Source organism: Zonotrichia albicollis, chromosome 7 (genome assembly GCF_047830755.1).
Source record: "Zonotrichia albicollis isolate bZonAlb1 chromosome 7, bZonAlb1.hap1, whole genome shotgun sequence".
Taxonomy (NCBI): Eukaryota; Metazoa; Chordata; class Aves; order Passeriformes; family Passerellidae; genus Zonotrichia; species Zonotrichia albicollis.
Window position 1 is genome coordinate 21,651,823 of NC_133825.1, and position 27,675 is coordinate 21,679,497.

Consider the following 27,675-nt stretch of genomic DNA (forward strand, 5'->3'; position numbering starts at 1 on the left):
TCCTCTATTCCCAGACAGCCTTTACCAATAGACACCACATCAGAAAAATTGCTTTGGGACCTGGTTGTTCCTACTGTTTGCCTTTGCTGCAGATGCTTGCTCTCTAGTGTAATGTGTTTTATTGAAACAGTGCTGGAATTAAAAAGCATTACTAAAAATGAACAATAAAAAACCATATTTCTGTGATGCTGCTTGTCTGTCTTAATTACAAACACAATTATGAATATGCATCTTATTCTGGAAATCCAAACTGCTGTAGACATTGAGTGTTTAATTTGCAATGTAACATTTGTGGGGAAGGTACAGGGGTTGTGATGTATTCTAATGAAATCTTTGGCAGTGATAATGCATAGTAATCTCTGATTGTAGAGCACTTGGAAATGTGGGATCACTGGAAAAGGGGGCCACAAAAACTGGTGTTTTATGGGTAACTTGTATATTTTTCAGTATGAGAATTGCTCACTGCAAAAATACAACAGACATGGAAAGAGTGCAATGACAGTATTTCTAAGAGTCATAAAGTTTTGTTCAAACAACTGGGACAGCTCAACAGGTCTTTTACAGACTCTACATAAACTATTCCAAAACTCAGAGTTACACCCTTAATGGAATTTAGGTAATTTTGATAAAGCAAATGGATTTGTACCAGAAGCATGGATTTGTACCAGAAGCACTTGCAGTAACTTGACATTGTAGGAACTTTTGTGGCTTGTCAGTCCTAGAAATCCCCGTTAGTGCTATTCTGCAATATATCAATGGGTAACCACAGCTGAAATGTTTTCAAAGTTCTCAGTAGCTCAGATTAGAACCAAAAGGCTGGAATTTCTCTCTCAATTTTTAATCTGTGGAAATGGTCTTCACCATATTCAATTCAAGAATCAACAAAAATGTCTTCATCCCTTTATGTGATGTGTACACTTGGTTGCTGGAACAATGATCCTCTAGGTTAATCAACTCCCAGCCACTCCAGATGCCTTTTCTTCTGCAGTTTTTACACACCTCTGGCTCTGGTCCTACCTCCACTGAAAATCATCTGCCACCACACTTTGCTATGGCTGCTGCTGAGACCGCTGAGTGTCAGCACTGTGATACCAGACTAAAAGTTATTTTCTTGACTCAATTAGAGCAACAGTTGCCTTGTTAATGCATATATTGAGACATAATGAAGATTGTGAAACTATATTTCACACATAACAAAAAATGGTATGAGTTTGATCATGAATCAGGTAAAAATCTAATTATAAGACTTCTTTGGAGGTCAAGAAACTGAGAAAACAGGCAAAAATGATACACTGGTGAAAGAATTAAAACCTGAGGGGAAATTATTTTCTTTGTATACAACCAGAGTTGCAAACAAACAAACAAAAAAAAAAGAATAAAAGAAAGCATTTTTCTCATCTGTGCAGCCTTGTAAAGAAAAAACCAAAAAACCTCCTGGCACTGATGTTAATGGCATGAAGGTCATGTGAAAACCAGATATTTACTCTTTTCTATTGATAGGGACAGGAATGAGATAACACAGGCCAGAGATTCTCTCTCATTTCTAAAGACATGTTGAAATAGAATATGATCTCAAATAGGTTCATCTAATGATCTAATCTAGTCTAATTAATATAATAATTCATACAATAATTCTAATTCATATTTCCCACTGATGCATAGTACAAGCAAAGCAATTTACCAATACCATAGTATTTTCAGATAATATTAGGTATTTATTAAACTGCAGCTTAGTCAATAGTGTCTAATGTGCTGTATCTGAAGTTCAAAGTGCCCAGTGCCACCTGGTTGTTGCCAGTAAGACCAAATTCCAGCAGCTCCTTGGTGCAAATCTGTTCTAGCAAATCTGTTCTTTGGCTTTCAATCATTTCCTGTTAATTCCAGTGACTGCAGCTTCCTTCTCTTCCATGAACCTCACAGAAAGAAATCATAGACCCCTCAGAGTCTGAAGACCACATACTGACAGCTGATCTGTTTCATTAAGGCAGCTCTTGTGTAGTCACACACCTACCAGACAAAGCCTAAAATTGGCATAAGTGAGTCATTTCTTACACAAATTGAGGGATGTGTGACATAGATGCATCTAACAATTTATATTAAGCACACATTGCATATACTCCAGCACAGCAGCTGGTCCTGAACCCTTAAGAAGGAATTTTATCACTGACATCACTGAGAGCAGGATTTGGCCTGTGTTTTTGACACATAGTAAGGCTGAAGATATATGTTGTCATATTACTGAGTATTTTTTATCTTATCATATGTAAGCTGACTAAACTAGGAGTTATTTATAGAGGCTAATTCACATTTTTACAGCATATGGATGTGCTTTTTGCCAGCTTTAGCACAAACACAGTTTATATTCATTAAGACTGAGCTAGCTAATTAACCATAGACAGAATTAGTGAATAGCTTTCTAGTAATAGTACCTCAAGGTTGCCAATAATTTCATTTGGGATTTCACACACTGCAGACTTCTCCTCTTCAGCGGTGACTCCAGCTACAGCCTCAGAAGATTCTGCCCCTGGACAGGGCTCTTGCACGCAATCCCCCTGGTCAGTCCCCTAGCAGCAACCAGCCAGAGGAAACACTGAGTTAGAACATCCTCCTGCCCTCTCTGAGACCCAGCAGCACCAGCACAAAGAGAGGCAACAATACAGAGCTGCTTTTGGGAAGCACTGCCTTGACAGAGACCATCGTGGCTGTCTCACACTGCCCAGGCCAGGCAGACACATCCTCCCACAGGGTGAGAGCCCAGATGGGCCCACTCAAATAAATGTTCTCTGCTGACTGATTATTGCATTAAATGTCTTTTCATTCAAACTTAGAAGAGAATGCATGCTATATTCTAGAGAATAAATGCCATCAGTGACTGGGATCCAATGGAAATGCATAGAAAAACAGCTTAAACACTCCCCCCAACAAACTAAAAGGAACAAAACTGTACCTGAGATTCTGTTGCTGAAGCTGAGGGGGAAAGTGCAGGTTGGTCAAGTTCAACCTCATCCTGGTAGTATTAAATAGAAAAAAAAAAGAAAAAAGAAGAAAGTAATTTATGTTTAATTATTGCTCAGAGGTTTCTTGCAGTTTTTTTTAATGGAAATGAAATGGTTGGCAAACAGCAAAAAACAATACCTTTTCTGTTACTATCCAGGTGCTCAGAACTGGAAAGCATTTTGAAAATGATTATAGATCAGCTTTAATTTCTAGTTGCATCTCAAGGGGCCCTCTTTATAATGCTTGGAAAGAACAGATGATTTTCATAATTTCATAACACTACAGCTTCTTACTCATGTGGATAATTACGTTTAGAAAACACAGTGCTTAGGTAACATTCTGTCTTCCCACTGCAAATTTGTCACTTCTGAATGGGGACACTGTTGCAGTTTGGAATTGCAGGGGAGTATCAAAGGAGTCAGTTGGAGTGAAGTAGCAGTGACACAAAATCAAATACGGCCCTAAGGAAACTATTTTAATATGTAACTATAATTTAAGAGTTGCTAATGGCCCAAGTTTTGCTGCTGCTTTTTGTTCCTTTGCTGTGACCGTGGGAACCTCACTGCAGAGAGGGGGACCATGGGACCTGCGGCTCCAGGAATGCTCTGACAAGGGCATGGCTTTTCCCACCTGGAGCAGCTGGATGAAACACCAAGTCCACGCTCAGGTTCTCAGGAGTGACGCACAAGGCAGCCCTGTGTCCTCTAAAGGAAGAAGGTTTTGTGTCCTACTTGAAAAAAATGGATGGCAGAAAACATATGTGCCAAATAGGGCGAAAAAAGGCATTTGTGGCCAAGCAAGGAGCAGGGTACAGCACTGAAATGGTGTGTCTGGGGCCTCTGCAGGGGAAGTGCCCATCGAGAATACGAGGCAGATGTTCCAGTTCTGAGTCAGCGATTACAAACAGGATTTTGCTTGGATGGTGTAAGTAAACGACATTAATTCACATCAGGGTAATTGCAATTCCCATAAATTAATTTCCTCATACTTTTGAAATGCTAGCTAGGTTGATATTTGGGTCATTTAGTTACTTGCTGCAGTTAACAAGCTGAAAATATTAAAGCTTCTGCACATCTGCAGAAGTGATAGCAACAACTGAAAATACAAAGTTAGACCTAGGACCTCATTACAATAAAATCTCTTTTGTAGTCCTAAAAGCATTTCAGAACTTCTGTTTGGACTCTGTCACTACCACCAAGGTTCCCTGTTATGTGTGAGCTCAGTAAAATAGGTAGATAGCATTAGCCCATGTTTATAAGAACCTAACAGGCTGACAGAAAGATTTGCAGATTATAACCGAGGAGAAAAACAGAGTTATAGAAGCATTTTCTTTTATCACTGTAATTCAAATTTTCAGCACTTTGTCAATGCCTACATACTCACAAAAGAAATAGTCAGAAAGTTTGTGCTTGGAATCAAAATGAAAAAACTGACTCAAACTGTATTTCTTTCAAAAACAAAGACACATTGTATTCAAATTCTAGTTTTTAAAAAACTAGAGCTTTTTTAATTTAGCAACTCTCTTAATTTTCTTCCCTTATATTCTCTTATTAAAAATATTAGCTGAAGTGGATGACAATTCAAAATTACTTTCTGCTTCCTTAAAATAATATTTTTTGCTTAGTAACCTATTCACTAAAAATATATTTTTTATTTAGATTAAATTATAATTCCATTTATTTTCTCCAGTCCAAATTAAAAAAAAAAGTCAAATTATGTAATAAAAATAGACATGTTTTTAGAATCAATTCCAAGCCAATCAAATACACTTTTGCTGCATGGATAAGATTTTTTAGAGGTTCTGTTTTTCTGAATAATATTTTTACTTCACTGCGTCTTTTTACAGAGAGCCATTCTTTACTCATCTGTTCCACGTCTAATAATAACCCTTGGATCATTAAGAAATAACTAAATTACAGCAGAACTAGTCTCTTTAATGAGCCATAATAGTCCCAACAGTCAGCCAAAAGTTTTTTTAAAGACTGTGAAACTTCAATGTAGAATATGAAGCTTTTTGTTTAGTAATAACAAGTTTATGAGCAGGACTACAGTTTACAGCCAAAATATAGTGACCTAAAAATGCCATTCTGCATTGCTCCCTTCTATACATTGTGTCCTTAACAAGTCCAGGGGAAAATTAGAACGAATGAATTGTGGTGAGAGCCCGAAGCCAACAAACGTATTTAAATGAATCCTTCTGATGCAATACTTTCCTTTAAAAAATACAATTAAGTCTTTGTGTTTCCTTTGAACAAAACCTCATGTTTAATAGCACCAATGGCTCTGTAGTAAAATCTATTTAAAAACAGAGAAGGAGACACAGTAAGTTTTATACAGTTACAAAGGGTTTAAAAAAACGTTGCTAGTTTCTGAAGACTGAGTAAATTTATGGTGAATTACTTCCACTGACCTACATTAAAAACTCCACTCTCCTTTTTTTAATTCCTGAAGATTTGTCATTATGTGAGCATTATTCACTATGACAAAGATGTATTACTCAAAGTGTCCTCTTGAATCAATATAACTATCGAAATGTGAGGAACAGTTTGGCAAGATGATAATGCCTTAAAAATTAATTGGCAATATTTTCCTGCACACTGCGGTCCAGCGGGTCCACGGGAATTCAAACATCAAGACATTGTGAGGCAGTTGCACAAATGTAGCTGGCATATCAGTGTCAGCTGCTCTGAAAGAGACTGAAGGGACAATTAGGTGCACTATTCTTACCAGTTCTGAGGTGAGCTGGGGTGCCAGGAGGCCGCTGGGCTGGGGAAGTCAGCACAGCTTGACACGGGGTGATGGGTCAGCAGCACCTCCCCAGCCCAGGGGCACCAGCCTGGCTGAGAGCAGACACTGCTCTCAGAGCACAGCCCGTGCCACAGCCCTGCTCTGCAATTCTTACTGCTACAAGTCTGCATAAAGACAGGTTTGTACAAAAAGAACTGTGTTGTTCTGTACATAAACTCATACACTTTTCTTGTTGTTGAGAGGTAACAAATTGCCTTTTTACAAATGTAGGCAGAGAAAAGACAGTAAAATAGTACAGAGGGAAATTTCTACAACAGAATAATAACAGGAAAGAAGATTGGTAAAGCGTTCTAATAGATGAGTTCCACAGATGTGGTAGTTATAATAAAATTAGCTTTGCATAACTTACCAATATACCATTGAATTTTCTCCCTGATGTTATCTCTTACTTAAATTAATTTTTCTTAAGTTACTATTATTGCAGATTTTATCCATTCTGTATTTTATTATTTAAAGTTTCTGTGGCATATAACAAGCCCTGGCTGATAGTGTTACTTTTAATAATAGATATAAGAGGTTTTAGTATTATAGAAATGGCTGCTGGGAATATCTTAATAGTCATAGCACAGAATGTCTGCTCTCAAAATATTATGTAGATTAAAACTAGCTATTTACTTACACTCTAATTCAAGGCATTGAAAAGGTTTGCAGTATTTATGTATGTGGTATGAAGGGGAACAATCTACTCCAGGAATAAATATCAGAGTTTGGGAATTAGCAAAGCTAAGGTCAAGGTCAGTTTGGCTTTACTAACATGCTTACTGAAAATGAGAATTCAGAGTTTATGTTTACTTATTTCATAAACGAGAAAAAAGACTGAGGGGGTAATGCATTCGCCTCTTTGATAGAAAGCTTTTCTACCACAAATATTTTAAAACCACCTTCTCAGCTTGATATTACCTGAAATTCTGTACTCCTTTCTACACAGTCTTAACATAAATTCTCTGCAGCTAAACTTACCAAACACAGGAAAATAATTATTTATAAGGATTGGAAAAAAGATCCCACATTCAACATGGACCATTTCTAAAGCCTCATAACATCTTTCCAAGCCTTTCAATGGATATAGGTTTGATTTATATGAAGGGCAGATGAATTTCAAAAAGGGAGTTCTTTGTGCATTATTCTTTATATTCATATCACCTGGGCAGTTTTTACTTGTATGCCATGGGACCTTATCCTACCAGAGGCCTGCACAGATTTCTCTCATATATATGTGAGCTTTGCTATGAAACAGACTCTGTAATACAGAGCATTTACAGGATTTACATTAGTTTGCTATTCATGCTAAACATGGTGGGCCCCACACCTACAAATGTGCTGAATTTCAGCTCCTGCAATAAGAGGCACTTACAAGAGGCGGTTTGTTGGATGCCTGTATTTCATGTGGTTGAATTTGAATGAATACCTAATGGACAGAGATGCACTGACTCAAACCAGCCTGCTTTTTTTAATCCCTCCCCTTTTACCTGCCAGCATATGCAAACACAACAAATCCACCCCACCTGCCTGTGGAGGCATCGCCCACGAGCGTTCCCACAGGAGGTTCCTGGGAGCTGCTGATAGCTCTACAAACACATCTGCCATCCTCTTCTGCAGCAACTCAGTACATGAGGTGCAAAGGACCAAAGGATTTTAAAAAGCACTCAAAAACTTATTCCAGATACCTGATCTCTGTGGTGTGACTGAGGTGGCAGAGCTTCCTCCTGCACACCCTCACTACACACATTTGTATTAATATTAAAAGTAGAATTAAGATCAATGAGGGCCTAAAACTCTGCCTCTGAAGGATGTCCCTGGCTGCTAATGATGCACATAGAAATTCTGTGTGCGTGTTCCTGGGCAGGAGTTTTCAAACCACTATTCCTAAAAGAAACAGAGGTTCAGTGAGTCCAAGGTAGGCTTTATGCTCTTATTCCTGCATTTCAAAAATCCAAGTCAATATGTTCTAAAAGAGTTTTCCATGTTTCTGATCTGTGATGTGAATCGACTTTGCTGACAATACATTAGTAAAGAATCTAGTCTAAAATAGCTATTTGAAGCAATTTGGTGCCTACATTGACAAAACAGGATCTCCTCCTCCCCCCAGGAAGCTGTAAATCAGTCAGTGACATCTGGCCTCAAGGACATCAGAGTCATCTGAAATGTGGTAATTTATATTAATGAACATCAATATTAATTTTTAAATAAAAAGAATTTGCTACTGCCATTATGTTTACATAAGAAATATTATTTATAGCTTGTGTTCCTCCTTTCCTACATTTCGCCCATAAATTACTGTAAGGAAACGCAATGTCACAGTTATAAATATTTTTCCTTGGAGTTAAAGCTTTTACATATCCTCTTACTGTTTTCAGTAACTACATGAGGACAACCAGGATTTTCTTGCTACTCCAGGAGCTGCTGCCAATTTTAATGCTTGACTGAGTAGAAAAGGGTGCTTCTACAAAAACAACCAAAGCCTTCCTCTCCAGAGATATCTTAATGCAGAGTGCCCTTAATGCCTAGATTCTGTAAGAATCTATCTTAACATACCAGGAAAAAAACCCAGCAATAAAACCCCCTGATTTTACTAGGCTGCAGTTGTCTTCTACTGCTTTCACCAAGCTTCCAGTTATTGCTGCCAATTTGCAGATTATTTAGAAAGACAAAATAAAAGACATTAAAAAAAAATCCCAGCTGGCTTTAATGCTGAGGACACATCACTGAATGATTCACCTTGGAATGGTCACTCTAAATTCACATTGCATTTAGCATTGCCAAATCTCCCAGAGTTATGGGATTACAAGAGAATCTCAGCTTTCATTTAAAAATAAAGTTAGCTCTTATGGTTGCAGAGGAAAGATTGAAAACATGAATCTTAAAAGCTCAAAAACTAGACAGCAAGGAAAAAGAACCAAACTATTTTTAAGCAACTTATTATTTTTTGGGATACGTCTCATCATTTTAAATACTCAAGTCTAACACAACCCTTTAAAAAATACATACAGATTTTCAGCAGGGGTGAACAATTTTGGTTTCTTTGTTCTTGAAAGTGCAACTCTTGCATGTCTGGACTCTTCAAAGCATGAACTCCCCCCTTTCCACTTCAAGGGGCTATGGAACAAGCCATGGAAAGCAAAGAACAGCCAGCTCCTATACTGGCCACACAATCATAATCAACAGGAATCTAAAGTCATTTAAAAAAGAAACAAACACCACAAGCACCTTTCCCACAGGAACCACCTATCTAGAGCTACAAATGGTTTTAAAAAATGAAGGCCCTTTTATTACTCATATGATCACATCTGAAAACCATAAAAGTAAGTTCTGTTGAACCCAATGAACAACAGGCAGTGGCATCCACCTTTATCAGGTTGGAGCTTTAAACTTGTTGTGCATCTTTCCTACCACATTACTTTATCAGTAAAGAACCAATATGAATGCTGAAAACATTCTGATAAAAATGTGAAACAAAACTGGCCAGGTGCATCTTTGTACCTCTTTCAGGGACCAGGCTTCAAACATTCTATAAATACTGCAATTCCATACTCTCAGAAAACCTATTTGCATGAGAGCATGTGCCTTTGGCAACAAAATGGCCTATAAGAATTAAATTGCTTGGGGGGCTGGTATTCATCACACCTGCTTTAGGGGCTCTGTCAACCCCCTAAACCTCTGCCTGCAGGAAGTGCAAAGACAATTGCCTCTCCTGAGAGACAGTCAACTAAGATAAATTAAGAACCTAAAAATTCCTTAATATACCTGCCCTGGACTGCAGCAAGCACAGCCTGCTCTCTGGCCTTTTCCCAAGGGGAACCTAGGAAAGCTCACTCGGGGTCCCTGGTTTGCCTGGTGTAAGAAGCATGAAATATTCCCTTTTTTTATTCAAATGGTCACTGTAGGAACTCAGAGATGACTACCAGCACCACGTGTTCCTCCTGCACCCTGAGTGTCTAGGGAACAGTCAGACAGCTGTTGGCACTATCCTGGACTGTTTTTTCCAGGTGTTACATCCGAGATGCAGCAATATCTCACCAACTCTTACTGTTCCACAGGGCTTTAAGTCAGCCTCAGGACTTCCAAAAAAAGCCTGCTAATGTAGACATGCCTGTTTCCAGCATGTGTGAATCTCCAGTGTGTCTCAGGCTCTGCACACACCAGTTCAGAGCAGCCTGTGTGCCCCTGGAGCTGAGCACCACCAAACTTCTCTTAGTTCAGCAGGCACACACTTCAGGCTTTACCTAAACAGGAAAAAAAGGTAAAGATGCCAAAAACCTAGCAAAACTTAATCCCTCCACTTTTTAGAACAAAAAGGGCTCGAAAAGAGCCCAGGGGCGCCTGCAGACAAAGTCTGACAGCAGAAAAAAAGCATTTTTCTGTTGGTACAGTGAAGGGCAGTCACTGCCTGATGCTGGAAAGAGGTCCCACCTCCTGCCTTTGTCTGCCACTGCTCTTGGACAGCCTTCCCTTCCTACCCACTTCCTCTGAAATCAGCGTGTTCTCCACACAAGACTGGTCATGGACAAGCCCCTCACACAACTGCCCTGTGCTCTGCACACCCCCTCAGCACCAAATGCCAGATGAACAAGCTCTCTCCAAACTCCTCTCAGTCATTAGGTGCATTAGATGTGAATAGGCTTGTCTGTATTGATTCACCCCCAGCTGATGCTACAGAAAATAGCTGCACTAACATTTAAAAGGTTGCTTTAAAAAAACCCCAAACTAACACAACCCAAGGAATATTGATCCAGAGCTAAAAGGGGGAAAAAACTGCTCACATAATTTCAAAAATACAATATAGATTTTTTTAAAGAAAAAATGCCACATTAGAAAACTGCAGAATATATGGCCACATAAAAATGGGGAGCTTGTGTTCTTTGTTATTAGACCTAAAACATAAGGTCTTTGCCTGAGTGTGTAAGTTTCTGTTAAAACAACAATTTGTCCTGTGGACTGTAAATTCAATTACTGTTTTTATTGGAATCACATTTCGCTTTGGAAACAATCATGCAGAAAAACAACCAGTAACTTAGACATCTTAAAAACATCTCAGAACAGGCATGGCTCTGAGAACAGATCAGTTATGGTAATTCTTCCACTGTGAACTGCAAGGTTTTTTAAATCCATTTCCATATTTTTAATTAACACCTAGTTAAAAAAAAAAATCTTACTGTAGGTCATTTTAATCACAAATGGGAAAACAAATTTGTTTTATCAGAAAATGGATTCAACACTATTTTAGGGACTTATTTTTCATGTTTTTATCATAAAAATTAAGCCATTAGCATACATTTCCCAATGCAGGAATGCAGAAGCAAGCCAGCTCTCTGAAATTTCAGAGTTACAGTTTTCAGTCACCTCTCTATGTGAAACTAGTCTATTTTAACACCAGAATATTTGATCAGCACACACAAACCCTCCACATAAGTCTAAGGTATCGGTGCTACTTTACAACTCCATTTCTATGGAATTTCAATCAGCAGAGTTGTAACCACGGCCTGTTAGTCTACAGAAACCTTCCCTTCCTTACATGATTTCGTGCCCCAATGTAAAGAGGCTCTCTCATTACATATGTGTTCATAAATCTGTTTATGCTGCATCTCCGTGTGCGTGCCTGTGTTTGTTTTAACTCTCCCTTAGAATCCTGTCATTCATGTTCGATAAAAACGCAGCTGTGGGTAAGGGCAGGGCTGGTCTGTGAATGCAGGAGTTAAACAAAGCCTTGCCTCAGCACAGCTTGGCTAGGTGGGTGATTTGAAATCTAGTAAAGCTTCCCCTTGGGAAACTGCCAAAGCCAACCACACCTTGGATGATGTGAGGTTGTTTTTGAGAAGGTAACATCTCCTTGCAGATTATCTCCTCCCACTTCAACTTGGAAGGTTTCTGAGAATAGTCATTTCCATTTCTGTTGGGGCATGAAATGGTTTCTGCTGAAAAATAGCATAAATCTCATTCTGCTTTGACTTGTTAGGAAGCTCATGACAAATCACATAATCCAATGTGGATTTTAAGAATTTGTTTCAGCAATGCATGGGAAGAAACAAACATTTCTACTGAATAATTTCTCTCCAATTAAAAAATCAAATTAAAAACAGTCTCTTAACTCCTTATTCCTTATATACTCTGTTTACTACATCTTATAGAAAATCACCATACTCACAAGTAACAGAACTAACAAAAATCTAACATTTGCTCAAAGATTATCACAATCATACAGAATTGTATCATCACTCAGAACAGAGAGCAAACACTTCCAGCTCTGGAGTGAAAATCTTGAGCCAGCCATAGAATAAGTGAAGCTAAAGGGTATTGCATTGAGTTGTACACTGCAGCCTTTCCTCTTCTCCCCTTGTGCTTTGTCTCTCTGAGAAACTCTGTTCTACAAAAATAGGCAAAGAACACGTGACCACAAAGTTTGTACGCAGTTTGCCTGATGAGATAAAGACAATGTGTCAGCTTTTGATGGGAAAAAATGAAGCAATGATGCCAAAGGGTTTTATTTATTCCTTTCAGCAGCACCTTTTCCTTGGCAGCTTTCCTAAATAGCAATGTCATAAATACCTAGAGGGAGCAAGCACCCAATGGCAGCATCTTCTCTTGAGAATGCAGAGCCATTCCCAGAAACATGACATCTCCTACTCTGAAGTTGCTGTCTTTTGATCTAACCCTTAGAAGAAAGCACTCAGCAGGAAAATCCAATGTGTCTGGATTGCCAAGGAGAGAAGTGGAGGAGAAGATAGGAAAATCACTAATTGCTGGGAAGCTTGGCTGGCAGCACAGGGAAAGGCAGGCTGTATGAGGACACAGGACTTCACTTGGTGCTGTGGAAGAAAAGAGCAAGAGCAAGGGGAAGCAGCATCCACATCTCATGGGCGGAGGAGAGGCAGTAAGGCTGAGCATAACCCAGAGATCAGATCAAAGGTCTCACTCTGAAGACTCCTGGAGGTGGGCCCCATTAACTTCCTTACCTACATTAAGCTTCTTCCCTCCAACATCCCTTGCTCCATTGAGACAAAATGTCACATATCCCAGTCCTTCTATGAGGCCATTTCCATTTTGGTCTTAAAAATTGGCAGAATGTGAAGCAATTCTCACCACTGTCACTGGGTTTGTGCTTTTATGTTGGCCAGAAATATTGACCCCTGCATGGAAACACAGTCCACACACACACACACATATACATATGCAACTGCTAATTTGCATATATATAGGAAAGGACTGAAAAATAAAATTACAAAAAGGCTTTTAAAGAGGGAGTCAATACCAAGAGTTGAAAATAAAAATGACTTAACTAGAGACCCTAAAGAGAAAAGATCTTACCAAGTATAATAGACAAATTTTCGGTAAAGCCCCTCTGTAAAAAGTATTTCCACATTTATAGGACTGGTTTAAGAGTTCTTTACAGGTGTCCATTGTATCATGTATACACCCTTATAAATCCTACTGGATGCACAGCTCCATATGGAAGAAAGTTGATAGGAGGTACCTTTGAAAAACTTGGCCCCAGAACCAGAGACAGGTTATTTTTCCGTGACAACAAGTAATAGATATATTTCTCCCTCCGTGCTAAATTAGTCTCAAAGCAACACCCTCCATCAGAGAAAGACCTTGAGGTGCTCTTATAATACAAGTGAATGACAAACAGAGCTCTTTAACTGGATTTTTAACAGCCCTAAAATTATTAAAATTGTGAACTTTAAATAATTATATTTCAACCAGTGTTTTACTAGTTCTCTCCCTACCTTCTCTGATTTTAATTTTCTCACTTGTCAGCGTGCCTTGGCAGTGAGAACAAGAAAGACCTCAAACCTTTGCTGATTGCCTTCCATGCAATCTGATTTCTATAAATTAGAAGTTGCTGATGGGAAAGCAGACAGCACTACCCTTTGATCAAGATACACATCTTGATCTCTTTTATCATTTTTTAAAAAAACAATAATATTACAACAAAAAAAAAATCATCATACAAGCTTTTCGATCAAAGTGTGTCACTGTCTGCTTCCCAGTCGACATACTGCCAGTAAATTGGCGCGGTGCCCGGAATGCGCAGGCAGCAGCTGGTGGGTTTGATTACCATCTGTATAGCCACTAGTGTAGAAAATATTATGTCTCCATCTAGTGGGCATCTGCAGTTTACAGGAAATTTCAAAATGGGCTGGAGCAGACTTCCGTGGGTGGCGGGAGCTTCACGCGACTCCCCAGCAGCAGAACTGGGCTGTCTGAAACACGCAGGGCTCTGGAGCCCCGCCCCAGTTCCATCCCTGTGCTGGCACCCGTCCTTGAAATAATGTTTTCTGCAGAGGTATTCATAGAACAACAATTTCTGTTCTCACAACAAACCACCTCTTTCCAGTGCTCTGCAGCACCCTGGAAGCCTTGGTGGCCAAAATCTGAAATGTAAAAGAGGTAATAGGAAAAGGAACGTGAGAGCAAGGATGCCATTAATGACCAGAACTCCTGAAATAAACAATAAGGAATAAGATGAATATGCCTAGACAATGTTTCCCTTTATATTAAAATAATACAAACTGCCCCCCAACTACTTAATGGCAGAACATGTAAAATGTCTATTAACTCTCTCATATAGTTTCTGATAACATCCTTGACTGAAGAGCAACAGGGGTAACACAAGATACACAAGCCTGTTTATCAGGAGAGTGCCAAGGAAACAGTCTTGGAACACAGATTTAGAATCCATGTGGCCACCCAAAGGAGAAACTGAGGCACGAGCCAGCACAATGACAGCTTCTCACAACAGTCGCAGGACTAGAACAAACAGTTAATAAAGATGAATTCTACTCCACTCATTACACCTCGCTCCTTTTCATCGATTTCCATCCTTTTTGACAACTACTCCACCAGCAATGTACTGACTGGGCATATTTTATGCACAGCCATCTACTGTGAAAACCGTATCCTAATGAAGAATATCAGTACAGCAAAATGAAATAAAAACCAACGAGATCATACTATTGATTTTCTCCATCCACACAGACCAGACCTAAATTCCCTTAGCTTGAAAAATCTGTTGAGATAACTCTCCAACATAGCATGATTACATTTCATTTAATGACTTTTCTGAATGCGCGATAGGTCCTGAAACAACTCCTCTTGTTTTTCTGAGTATCTTTTAATAAAGTGGTCCTAAATGTGTTTTGACTTGACACCTAAACTGGTTACAGTAAAGCATTTTTTATTTTTATCATACATTTTGTTACATTAGAGGTGAGTATTACTTTATAAATAATTCATTTAAAGGAGCTTCAGTTTAACAGCACCTAATAGACACAGTCACTTAAGGCAGCACACTGGCAAATTCCAGATTTAAATCAGAAGCTGATCTTTCTTCACATAAAAAAATGAAACTTCTCAGAAGAAAGCCTCAGTTTTAAGAAACTCAGGCGTAAGCACTTAAAAATGAAGTCAGTGTGTGCCAACTACTGACTTTTGTACTAATTTATTATATTGCTTGTTTGTGCAGGAAAGGGATGAGATTTGTTTCAACAGAAACTAGAAGAATTAGAAACGACTGTTGCTCCCTCAACAATTTGCTGTGATAGAAGCTTTATTTTTCAGGTCAGCGCTCTCCATTTTTGATTGCTCAATGGGAGTGCCACAATGGCTAAAAAAAGAATGCTCTGAAACTTCAGGAAATAGAAACTGCTGACTACCTGGTGAAGGAATAATGATTTATAATATATGAATAGGGGCAATAATTGGATAGCAGGCTGTACTCAAAAAAGCCTTAATTCACAGATCTGACATCAGAAAGTCATAATCCATCGATCTAGCATCAGAATGATGGATTATGACTTTTTGAGAACATGTAGATATGTCAGCTTCATGAGCATTCCGGGAACCGTAGTCCAAATTGTTTTACTGAGATCATTTGAACAGTTGCAGCTTTTTCCAATAAAGCTGATGCACTAATATTTTGAAATATAAAAGTTCTCTTGGTTTTTTTTCTTAATCCTAAAAATCCTCCAACTAAATATCACAGGTTGCCATAACTTGAGATTGAAGATTTATTTTTTTTAATTGCTTAGAAGTTGTGTGATTTTTTAACAGACATGTCAAGAAGTTTAAAACCTAATTGCTTTTTATGTCAAAAAAGTTTCCTATTCGAGTTTGGAGGCAAAATAAACAAGGTGTTTTCTTTCAGGAAAGAATTGACATATTCTATGCATGTTCCCCCCCAGTCTACTTTAGAAAAAGTTATGTGAATTTAGATAGAATCCTTTATGAAAATAAATAATACTCTTGCAATGCTTGAATACCTAGAGGTTGAAATATATATTTTTATACAGAAGCTTTTGACATTTTAAATTTAAAAAAAAGACAGGTGGAACTTCACTCTTCTCATTAAAAAAAACAAACAAACAAACATGGGCTAAGGTTATTGAATAAAATATTCACAAAAGTTCCAGAGATCATTTCATTGAGAAGTGCATACTTATTTAAAGGTAAACCAAAATTTCATTCATAAAATTCCATTGCAAAATCTTCCACTGGCTTTTCCCTATTACAATTAAGTGAAACCACCTCTCAATTAACTGTGACATTAGACTAATTCAGGGGCTCAGATGCGTAAGACCTCTTCCAAAAATGCTTTCTGCTTCAGTGAAGTGTTGAGAATAAAAAGAAATCTAAAACATTAAATCCACAATATTACTAAGTATTTTCAATGTATTCTCATATTAAAACTATAAAAAACCTGTGACTAAAACATCTTCCAAAGGTATAAGAACTTTATGTTATACAAGCAACAAGGGCTAAAGGGCAAAGGAAACAAACCAAACCAAGCCAGGGTTGCATATGTCTTTTTTTTTTTTTTCCTCTGGAAGTTCATTTGTCTGGGAGGTTGAGTTTCTCCTTCTCTAGTTTTTCTCACCTTATTTTCCTTCTTACTCACAAAATGTTCTAAAGGGGGCTTATTAATAAAGGAACTACTTAGGTGAAGTTTTTATTTGATATCCCCTCCCCCTTTGGTCTGTTCCTGAATAAAGGTACTACAGAAGAAATGTCACAGGGCTCTTTTATAATGGCTGAAATAATTTCTTTCACTAAGTCCTATGTATACATTAAGTAAAGACATCCTGGGTCCAGTGTCAACCCAGATTTCAAAGCAAACAATAACAACAAGACCAAAGGAAGGGAAAAAGCTGCAGGAAAAAGAATGCACTTTTTTAGAGCAGACAGAAGTGATTTACTTCCTTTTGACAACTAAATATTAAATGGCTAATAAAAAAATCACTGCCATATTCCACAAACTCCTTCCTGTAAACACACCTAACATTCATAAAGGTCTCACATAAAGGAATGACATCACTGAAAAGCAACTACTTCTTTAAAAAAGCCTTAAGCAACAATCACACTGCACAACTGACCAAAAGAGAGAGCACCTCATGCCATTAACTTTTCTGGGGAACTACCACTGGCAGGCTGTAATGACTCACTTGAAGGCAGTCATGAGGACACCATGCCCAACTGTTCTCTGCCTGTGATTTATACGCCTGAGGTAATGACCAGTGGCCAGAATATCAGTGTGGCAGTTCCCTTCAAAGAGCCCGTTGTGCAGCACCAAACCAGGTTCACTATTACTTCATCACCAAACCATCTTCTACCTGCATTTTCCTTGGATCCTTTTCCACCTAAGTATTTAACCAGCTCAACTCATTAAGCTCATGCCATCGAATGAGATCAAGCAGGAGGGTGGCTACAACCTTTCCAGACTGAAAAAGACTAAACCCTTCGGACTGCATACAGGGGAAGACACTTAGCATCTCCCCATTCCTCCCCCTTTTTGGAAGTGTGCATTAGTCCTACCCTTTTCTCTTGTAATTGAACTGGTTGTTTCCTTTCTTTGTCTCCACTGACACCACTAACTCATTTAATGTATGTTATGAAGCACCAGACAGATGTTAAGTTTCTGCCTTTAATGATGTGTGCTTGAACCAATGACCTTGAAGTGCAAGGCACAATAGATCTTTAACCATTCCCTCAACAGCCAGGCCTTTATTCATCAAGTTTATAAGCAAAACCTGTGTGCAAAAGGAACACTTACTCACTATTACGGTCATTCTGCTGGGGCGGTACATTGCACTGAAATAATATGAGTTATAAAGTGCATGGGTTAGTAAAATTTAAATCAAGCAAATGTTTAATACTGAGCCATTTCATCTTTTTCCAAAGTTCAGCAAATTTAATACAAAGCATTGAAATTGCACTTCAAGCCCTAAGGCTTGCAATGTTGGAGCCTGCCTGATTAACATAATTAAAAGAATAGCATAACTCAAAATTTAGTAAATAATTAAATATATGCAGACCTATTGTTTACTTCCAACTGATAGCATGATTTTACCTAAAAAATTGCACTGCTTCATAGCTGACAAGTTGCTAGAGCACATCCCATTTTCTTGCTCTGCATATGATTCAAAAAGCAGAGGTTAAACACAGAAATTAAAAAAAAAAAAGGGGGAATTCTATTTTTGGTCACAGTGGTGCTTAGTTTTTTCCTCTCCTTTTTTACAATAAGCAGGTGTTGCTGAAGAGGTGAAATAACTCATGGTAGGAGGACATTGAGCTTGAGAAGGGTAGGAAAATGCTTCCTTGGAAAGAATTGTCCTCTCCTTCCCCAGTCACTACACATCTTGTATTGCATTTTCCTACCTTAGCCAAGATCCGGCTTGCAGAATAAGCCAAGCTATATCCATTAGATAACTGAACATACACAGCTTGTGAGACCTGATCCAGAGGACTGCTCAACAAGGGCAAAGCTGACAATTTTATGTGGCATAAAATTCCTGCCTTACACAGTGCTTGTGAGCCACACTCACACTTGCATGGCCACAGAGGGCTCCCAGAGGTCCCAGAGACAGATTTTATGGGATGAAAATCTTATTTTCTTGACCCTGAAACCACAGAAAAAGTGCTTACTTTTTCTGCAAATGTTGTCTGCTTATCTTTCTCTCCTGCAACAATTCTGCCTTCTCCTTCAGCCACCACACTGATCAGCAGCCCCTCCCAACATATGAGGTGGAAAGGCAACGACAAAATTAAAACAAGTTGGCAAATGTACCTATATATACATATTTCATGTTAGCACAGTTATGCTTCAGAAATTATGGCAACAGCAATAGAATTCTGCTGCTGTGATCATGGATAATCAAAGCAAGTAAAAAAAAAAAGCCAGTGCTGAAATATTTTCAAAGGTATGAAAGTCTTTACTGTTGTGTAATTTAAATTTACTTGCCATCACTTGAAATTTCCTTTCGTCTGCGTGATTAGAATTTAAATGTTCCCAAAGTACATTAACAAATATAATTCCCGTTATATTGCAGATATACTGCAGCAACCTCCTCTTAATGCTGAACACTAACTAGGCTCCTTAATTCACTACAGAAAACACAAAGCACAATTAGTTAAAATGTTTTCAAATGAAGTCTTATTTGGGAATGACCCACAAGATGAACCAATACAGCACTTTCTACTCTACTTACACATACACCCACACATCACAAAGTTGTAGTAGTATTTTCTACAGCTGTAAATATGGGATGTTTGCATTAGGGAGAGTGTTTTTAATGTAACAGTTTTCAGTTTGAGGCCAAATTTTGCACATTACACACCATGGTAATATATTGTTTATTTTCCATACAATCCTAGCAGTTCTTCTGAAATTACTTGGGGCACAGTGTATTGAGGAAACATGAACTGAATGGTAAATCTTAGCAGCTCACTCAAAATGTTATACTTGACAACAGTAACAGAAGGACAGACAGACCTTACAAGCCTTCTCATGCAATATCACATGAAAAATTTGTCTAAAAGTCACCATCCCAAATTCTTTACTTTTCAAATTCAAGATATTTTTGATGAACAGAGATTACTGTTCCCTGAAGACAGAGTTCCAGAGCACATTAATGTCACATCAAAGATTTTATGCAGCCTGAGTAAATTGGATCTTAACTGGGAAGTAGCTGGCAGAGTCAACCCTAAAGCCAGGTAAACATGAAGCTGCAACACCCTGCTGAAACAAAACTATTTATTGCAGCATTGGTCAAGTTTACTGTACTTTTCATGAGCAGCTTTAATTTTTCCCCACCATACTGATCTTATCAGATGTGACAGGCAGAATCCTCTAAATAGCACAAATCTATAAAAATGACCTTTTATGTAACTGAACTCCACAGAGCAGGGTTTAGTTTGTTAAGTCATGCTACCTTTTCATTACTCTTTGTCCATTCTTCTCCAATTGATTTGGTGGAAGGAGAAAATGAAAATTTAAAAAATCAAATTCTGTATGTCTGTATAGGTTAGAGCTATTGGTACCTATCTGATTAAGCAATTTATTTTGCTACTAAAATTGCTAGTATGTTAACCAGATAAATGTTAAGGAAGAAAGCAGATTTGTCTTCCTAATTGTATTGGTTCACTACAAAATGAAACAAAACCAACTCATGTTATGGTCTGGAAAGCCACAAATGTATTAAAATGGCAATCAAGCTCTGAAAAACTTTAGGGCTTAATTCCCAATTCCTAGAGCAACTCAGTCCCCTGTGTAACACACAATGCCCTGTTGATCATTTAATGTATAACCTTTAAACTTTCCCATTTCCCAAATAAGCTTTCTTACCACAGACTTCTACATTTTTTCTAATGCATATGGTTTGCTGCTTATTAGTTTTTGTAATGTTTCCACTACTATGAAAGAAAGAAAAAAACCCAGCAATCCAGGAGACAAAGTCTCATTTTATCTTACACTTGTCAAATATTAAGATTCTCCTAGCCTGTCAGATTTCTAAGCTTGTCCAATGTCTTTCATTTGTATCCAAAATTAATAAAGTCTATCCATGCTGTATGATTTTCCAGTTGCTCTGATTCTGATTATGCACAATAATTTGTAATTTAAATTCACAAAGATGTGCCAATGTAGCAACGTATTTATGTTGTCAGTTTTAAAGGCTTGGCCTTTTTGACTCTGATACCAAAGCCTTGTTCTTTCCGCCCACTATAAAGTTCCAGTAATGCTTGGACTGACCAATTACTGCTGGTAATTTGATTATGTACTCTCTTTCTTTTATTATTTACCCATTTAACTGAGGATTGATCAGAACAAAGAGACAATTAAATATACTGCAATAAAACCAGTATGAATAACAAGAGTAGGAACTGAAGACAAACCAGCAGCAGTTCAGAAACACAGAGATAAGACTGAAATCCTGTCTTTAACTACTCCTATTGTGTTTGGCCATGTTAGGGTTGCAAATAAAAGGATATTAATTTCATATTCAGTAATTCAGAGAGCTCTATTTGCAAGCAAGGAGGAAGGACAAAAGATAAAATCTGTGTCATGGTAAAATAAGTAACATTTGGCTCCTTATTTCCACCTTGACAATTTCTTGATTTCTCAAACAAAACATGATTATTAAACAGAAATTAATGGTTCAGTGCACAGTTCTAGGCATGCAGTATTGATAGACTCAAGGGGTCATTCTCAAAATTGACAGAAACATAATGACATTTTTAGAAATTCCACTGCAGGGCACCACAGTGAACCAATGGTAGGATTACTTAAAAAAAAAATATAGTGAAAAAAAAGACACACAAAAAAACCAACCATCCCCTCCTGCCCCCCTCCCCACCCCAAAGTCAGCTACCTAGGCTCTAGCCCTCGCTTTATTTTAATCTAGACTTGCCAGGACAACAGTAACACTAAAAACTGACAATAGTTTATTGTGAGAGTAACACTTTTCAATACTTCATTGGAAATCTGACCATTACAGGTAATTTAACATTTCTCCAAAAGTAAGTATTCAACTACATCCTAATTCCTGATGAATACAAAAAGATGGCACATCTTTCTTAGAACAAAAGAAAATCATTAAGATCCTAAATGTATAACAGATAGAGACAAAAATGATAAATGGGCACCATGAATACAAAATGAATGCTAAGAAAAACGCTGAGGGAATGTAAAGTAGATATTCAAAGTAGAATAATCTCCAAGGAACATCCTTAGCACTCTTTCCTTTTATTATATAAGAGTACTATATGCATTGTTTGCAATGTATTGCAATCTTTTCACAACACACAACATCCAGTAAATCTAAAAATTGACCTGAATTCCAGGCTGTTAATGCCTGAAACTTGTCCACAGCCTTGATCAATGCAAAATTCAAGACATATCAAGCACAGGATGTTCTCACAACTCTGAGACCATATTTGGATGGCCTTCTTATAAATGAAGCATGCAACATTCATCTTTATCACTTAAAATCTATGTCATTTCCTTAGATTGTGTTCACAGGCCAAATTTGATATGCACAGTCAAAATAAATGACAGTGCAAGTGCACAGGAGATATTTTTCCTTACCTCGTATTATTTGAATAGAACAGAATCAACACATCAAGCACAGGAATTCTAACACTAAGAAAATAGTCATATGTGTATCAGAATGTAATTCATGCAGAATGACCTTTTCTGTGGAAGTAGTAACAATATTTTCTGCAATGTATATTTACAATATTATGGGATTCTTGTAGAACCAAGCAAGAAGTCAAAAGGACCACTTGTCATAAAAGTGGAAAGCAGAATGTTGAGGTATTTCAGCCAAAAACATCTGTATTTGTTTAGGAATTATCCTGGACACAACACCATCTGCAAGATAACCCTGCAGAACCTACATGGGCTCTAACATAGGCTTTGCAGTCAGAGGACAAAATATGAGGATGAAATCAGCCTAAAAAAAAAAAAAAGCTGAGCACTCACCATATAAGCACCTTAATGTCAGCCAAACAGTCTGCCCACTCTAACAAGTAGGAAAGAGCAAACAGCAAGTATAAACAATTAAGTATTTATCCTCTTTGCTTTAAGTTGGCCAAGAGGAAATTCAGGATGAGTTCACTACCCAATTTTCAACAGCACACATGGAAAGCCAAACCAAAAAAAATTTTAGATAATAATCTTAACTGTGAAGAACACCAAAAGGCTCCAGCTGTTGTGTTTTCAAGCCTGCCCTGAGATATTCCACCTATCTGATGTTTTCTGAGTGCTCAAAACACGTAACGAAGTCTCAGCTTCCACAGAAACACAGTGGATTTGTGGGAGACTCAGGCAGCACAAGGTTAGTTAAGGCTGATGGAAGAGGCAGATGGGAGCCCAATTCCCAAATCACAAGAGGAGAGAGTGAGGCTCAGTGGGCTGGAGCTGGTGGGAGGTGGCCATCAGCCCACACTGAAGAAGGGATTGGAAAGACAGAATTTCCACCTTGCTCTGTCGCTAGCAGCCTGCAAATGACTCCAGCCTTGGGATCAAATGGTGGAGGAAACTGTGCAGACAGGAGAGAAAGGGGCCAGAGCCCTGCACTGCCACACCTGGGCTACCTCACCCTGATCTCTTTGCTCACCAGGTGCAGGGGAAGGAGTATACACCCAACATATTGGGTATGTATAGGCTCTCCTTCCAGTACCATTTGGCAGCTTATTCCCATATTTCTGGTGCCTTACAATATTGACAATATTGTTGCAGTATTGTATTCAGACTCTCATGAAAGAATCAAACATTATGCTTTGGATAAACTCCATCCCTTTGCCAAATGTTTTCCTCATTTAAGCACTAATAAAAACATTTTGAATGATTACACTGAACCTAAACGGTGCTGAAGTCTTCCAAAAGTCTAGCAAGCTTCAAAGAACAAATAATAAAAATGCTGAAGAAAACAGTTGTTTTGTTAATATTCTATTTACACAGCTGGATCCTTTGGAATTTTATCCATCTGTATATTTAGTAAGCAAGGCAAATTAATGCTTAGAATTGCCATTTCCTCAGTGAAAAACAAACCATTAAAATGAAAAGGCCCCCCCACAATCTGTCTCTCTGTGCCCCATTCCAGATAGACATGCTCACCTCCCCCGTAGCCATGAACCACGAAGTAACTGGAGAGGATTCTTCACAGACAGATGTAATTTATAACAAAGGCAGGAAAAGGCAACCCTAACACAGAGCTTGCTGCCCTTCCTATAAAGTTCACCTCCTTACCAAGAAAAAGCAGAGAATAATTTGTTTGGTTTCTGTACTCAACTCCTTTTTCTTTTATTGTGAAAAGTTTCCATTGTCCTTTTATGTTTTGATTATTGAGTAAGTTTAGAGACTTGCCAAATAGCCCTAGATTGTTAACAGACCACCACTATTTAACTCTGAATGCTTTAACAAAATAAAGGCACAGTTCACATTAATATTCTATGCCCTCATTTTATTTATTATCTTTCCTTTGAAATTTAAACAATTTTCTTAGCTAAGGTTTGTTAAATGTAAACCTAAGTAGCAATATAAGTTACTTCAAATACCAACCAGACATCCTATAAAACTTAGCTTTCTAATGAGTAACACTACATTTTGCTGAGCTTAGCATATCTATAGGAAATCAAAATAATGTTTTATGAATTAATATTCAAATACATCAGATTCAATATTCAGTAAAAATACTTTATGTTGAATCTTATGACAAGTTGTAAAATTCAAGGTGGAATTAGAAGACACAAACTTTCTGGTGCATTTTAAAAAGGAACTTTAAGGATTGTAAAACTTGTCTGTTATTTAGACTTGGATTACATTTGTCCTCATAACATCAACTAAATGGATGAAAATTTATTAAAATGTATATTGATTATAAATCATCATAGTAAAGAAATGTCATGCTATTTATTTATATGAATAAGGTCAACATGTTATTCATAACATAAGGTCACAAGATGTATGAATTTGATACTTAAATATTCACCCATGGGGATACATTCCCATGAAATATAACATCACTTGCCCATTCCACCAATACTTTTATGAATGCAATTTGATTTTCAAGATGATGAAAAGCTGCAGATAAAAGTAAGGGGTACAAAACAGTTGTTAATTGTACTTTAAGGTCATGGATCTCTGTCAGTCAATTACCATAAATTATGCAGGAAATCTTGGAAACAGGGCAACTGCTCTGGAAAACCAGTCTCCAGTAAGTCAAACTGTACAGGCACCAAAATGGTACCTTCTGGCAAACAACTTTAAAAAGGGCAGCTAAATTTGAACCACCAAAATATAAACAAAATGTGGCACATTCTTGAATAACTCCTTGATGCCTGCTACTTTACATGGAAGAGTTTGACACTGAAAATAGCACTGTACTGCAGCAGACATAATGCATTGGGCTCAAAATAAAATGTGTCTCTACTTTTTTTCAGCAGATTCCTTTCAAGTTACGTTCTTTGAACTTCCTAAAGTTGAGTTATTGCGTGAATAACTTTCTGCCAATGTGCCAGCAGTGATCTACCTGGCTCTCACCAGCATATGTACAAAGCCCTTCCAATGGTTTGCCACATTAGCTGATAAGAATCCTGTTTTCTAGATTCCTGTCTCCCCAAGCAAGCTGAGGACCCCTAGACTGTGTGGGTCTTGCTCCAGTAGAGCCAACTATGCTGTATGGCACCATGATGGAGCTGGGGCTCTGAAATCACCTTCAAAAGCACTGCTTTTGTGTCAGGGAGTTTAAACACAGACATGTAAGAATAGCAATCCTCTTAAGTGTTTATTTTTTTTGTTTTAAACTGGAATTAAATCAAATTGCAAAATTCTCAGATTCTCCTATGAAACAAAATTACTGATCTTTGCTCAGCTCCCAGTACTTTTTTTCATGCTGGTCAAGTTAAACAAGTAGAATTTGCAAAGGGCATCAGAGTGAGGTATTCTGGAATACTAGAATAGTAAAAGAAAATTCATATCCTAATAGTCTGTCCTCAGCTACTTTGCTTAACCACTTAAAAACATCTCCAAGTCAATACATTTCTGCCAATCTCAATGTCTTCTATTAAAATTTACATCTTGATTGATAACCATTTTTAAATGTGCTGTAGTCTTCTGATAGAGCACTTCATCATTTGGGTTATAGAACATTCTGATGAATAGCAGAAACAGGCTGTCATTAATGCACTGACTATCCTTCCAATCAAAGCCTACAATTCCTAGCTGACCTGCATTCCAGCAAATAAACAAGTCATTACTGCTCTTATCCCAACTATGTATGCTTACATACATTCAAACACATACACACAAACACGCACACACGATTCCATACATATGGAAATCAAGCAACTTTCTAAATAAATAATTAAAAACTCATAGAGCACATCTGTGTATATATTAATTCATGCATAGTTCCAGAATTGTTTTCCTGCCAAGAATTAAAGTTTTTTTCCCCTCTCTCTCTCTAACATCATACAGTCAAAAAATGTGATGCTTTGTCAGTTGTACAACTGAAGTAAATTGATCATGAGCCTCTATTTTTTTTCTCTAATATCTTTAGTTTTTCATCCTCCAGGGCGCTGAGCAATGTGACCCCAGTCACTTCTCAGTTTAATTCTGTGTATGTGAATAGGTCCATTGAAATTAAAGCTCCCAATTTTTTAAGACTGGCTGGGTCAGAACCATGGTGCTCAGCACACTGAAGGCACAGCCCATGTCAGCTATTTGGCACTTGTCCTGCCTGAATTCTTTTCTTTCGTGACTTCACGCATGTTACTGAGTTAAGAAGCAGGCTTGTTTTGTATTTGATGTTTCCTAAGAAAATAATTTAAAAAACGTTTTGTTAATCATTCTCTAAAGCCTTGTAAAAGTACTCAGCACTGACTTATGAGTTCCACCAGCTCTCTGGTGCTCTCACCAGCTCTTAGGGCAGAGCAGTTCAGCTACCAAAATTCGGGAATGTTAAAAGTTCATTAGAAGATCATCAGCATGTGACCTACATGGAAATTAACTGCTAAGCATCAGTGCAGCTCCCCTACTGACAAATGAGTGTACCAACACAATCTTTGGAAAACAAAGGCTGTTTCCACTAGACAACAGATGCTTAAATATTGAAGTAGTACTGCACACAATTCCAACAGACTCCACTTTTAATTCAGACTAATCACAAGTCCTTCAAGATCTCTGGTTACAGCCATAGCAAGCCTCAAGATCAAAGAGCTGGATATCTGTGAATTTTGTCAAAAACCCACTGCCTCTCCAGCTGCTTACTTCAGTAATCTGGACTTGGGTATGGCACACTTCTGTAATGGACATCAAAAATTTCCCTTCAGACATCAAAAGACTGAGTACCAGTTTTAAACATCCACAATCAGAAAATAATGAACCTACTCCTGAAGCTGTAGTTTTGATCTTCATAACAGCAAAGGCTTGAGAAACATGTTTTGAAGGAAAAAACTAAATAAGAGCATGGAAATAAAAGAGAAATGGAATGTAACACAACATCAATTTATCAAAGATACATGATGCCAGACTAATTTCATAGTAAATTAAATAAATAATTTTCTAGACAAAAGCAATGTGAGAGACATGATCAATTTCTGAGCAGACAGGAATACCACACAGATGGGACTGAACGCCCTTGAAGTCTATTCATTCTTGTATTCAATGACAAATTGGGAGGTGACATTGTGGGGACATCTTTTTTTTTTTAAAGCCTATAGTGCACTGGGAGTACCTCAGCTAGAAAATACAATAACAAAGGAGAACTAGAATAGCAGATGTACAATGAGATAGGCACACGATACAGGTATAAAACACTTCTAGGACCTATCATGTAGGCTATTCCCAGCAGAGGAAAAGAAAGCACAATTGATATTTTACAAGGCCTTGCTTTTATCTCAGCAACAATATTATGTCAGTTTGGTCACTTATGTTCTAACAAAACTGATTTAAAGTGGAACAATTATAGAAGAAGGCCAACAGGATGACAAGAAGCTGGTATGGATGTAAGCACATGTGTATCAAAGTCTACCTTTAAAGCAAAGATTAGAGAAGGCTGGCTTTTCTAGTCTAGCTGAATGAAGGCTGACAATAAG

At 37.8% G+C, this 27,675-nt stretch overlaps 1 protein-coding gene across 1 annotated transcript in view; it reads right to left on the bottom strand.

The window, feature by feature from the left end:
• CABCOCO1 (ciliary associated calcium binding coiled-coil 1) overlaps positions 1 to 27,675 on the bottom strand; it is a 57,757-nt gene that overhangs the window by 7,970 nt on the left and 22,112 nt on the right. The window contains exons 6-7 of the mRNA XM_074544604.1: positions 2,948 to 3,007; positions 2,430 to 2,564 (exon numbers count right to left, since the gene is read on the bottom strand). Of these exons, the coding sequence (XP_074400705.1) occupies positions 2,430 to 2,564; positions 2,948 to 3,007 (195 nt within the window). The remainder of the gene's footprint in view (positions 1 to 2,429; positions 2,565 to 2,947; positions 3,008 to 27,675) is intronic.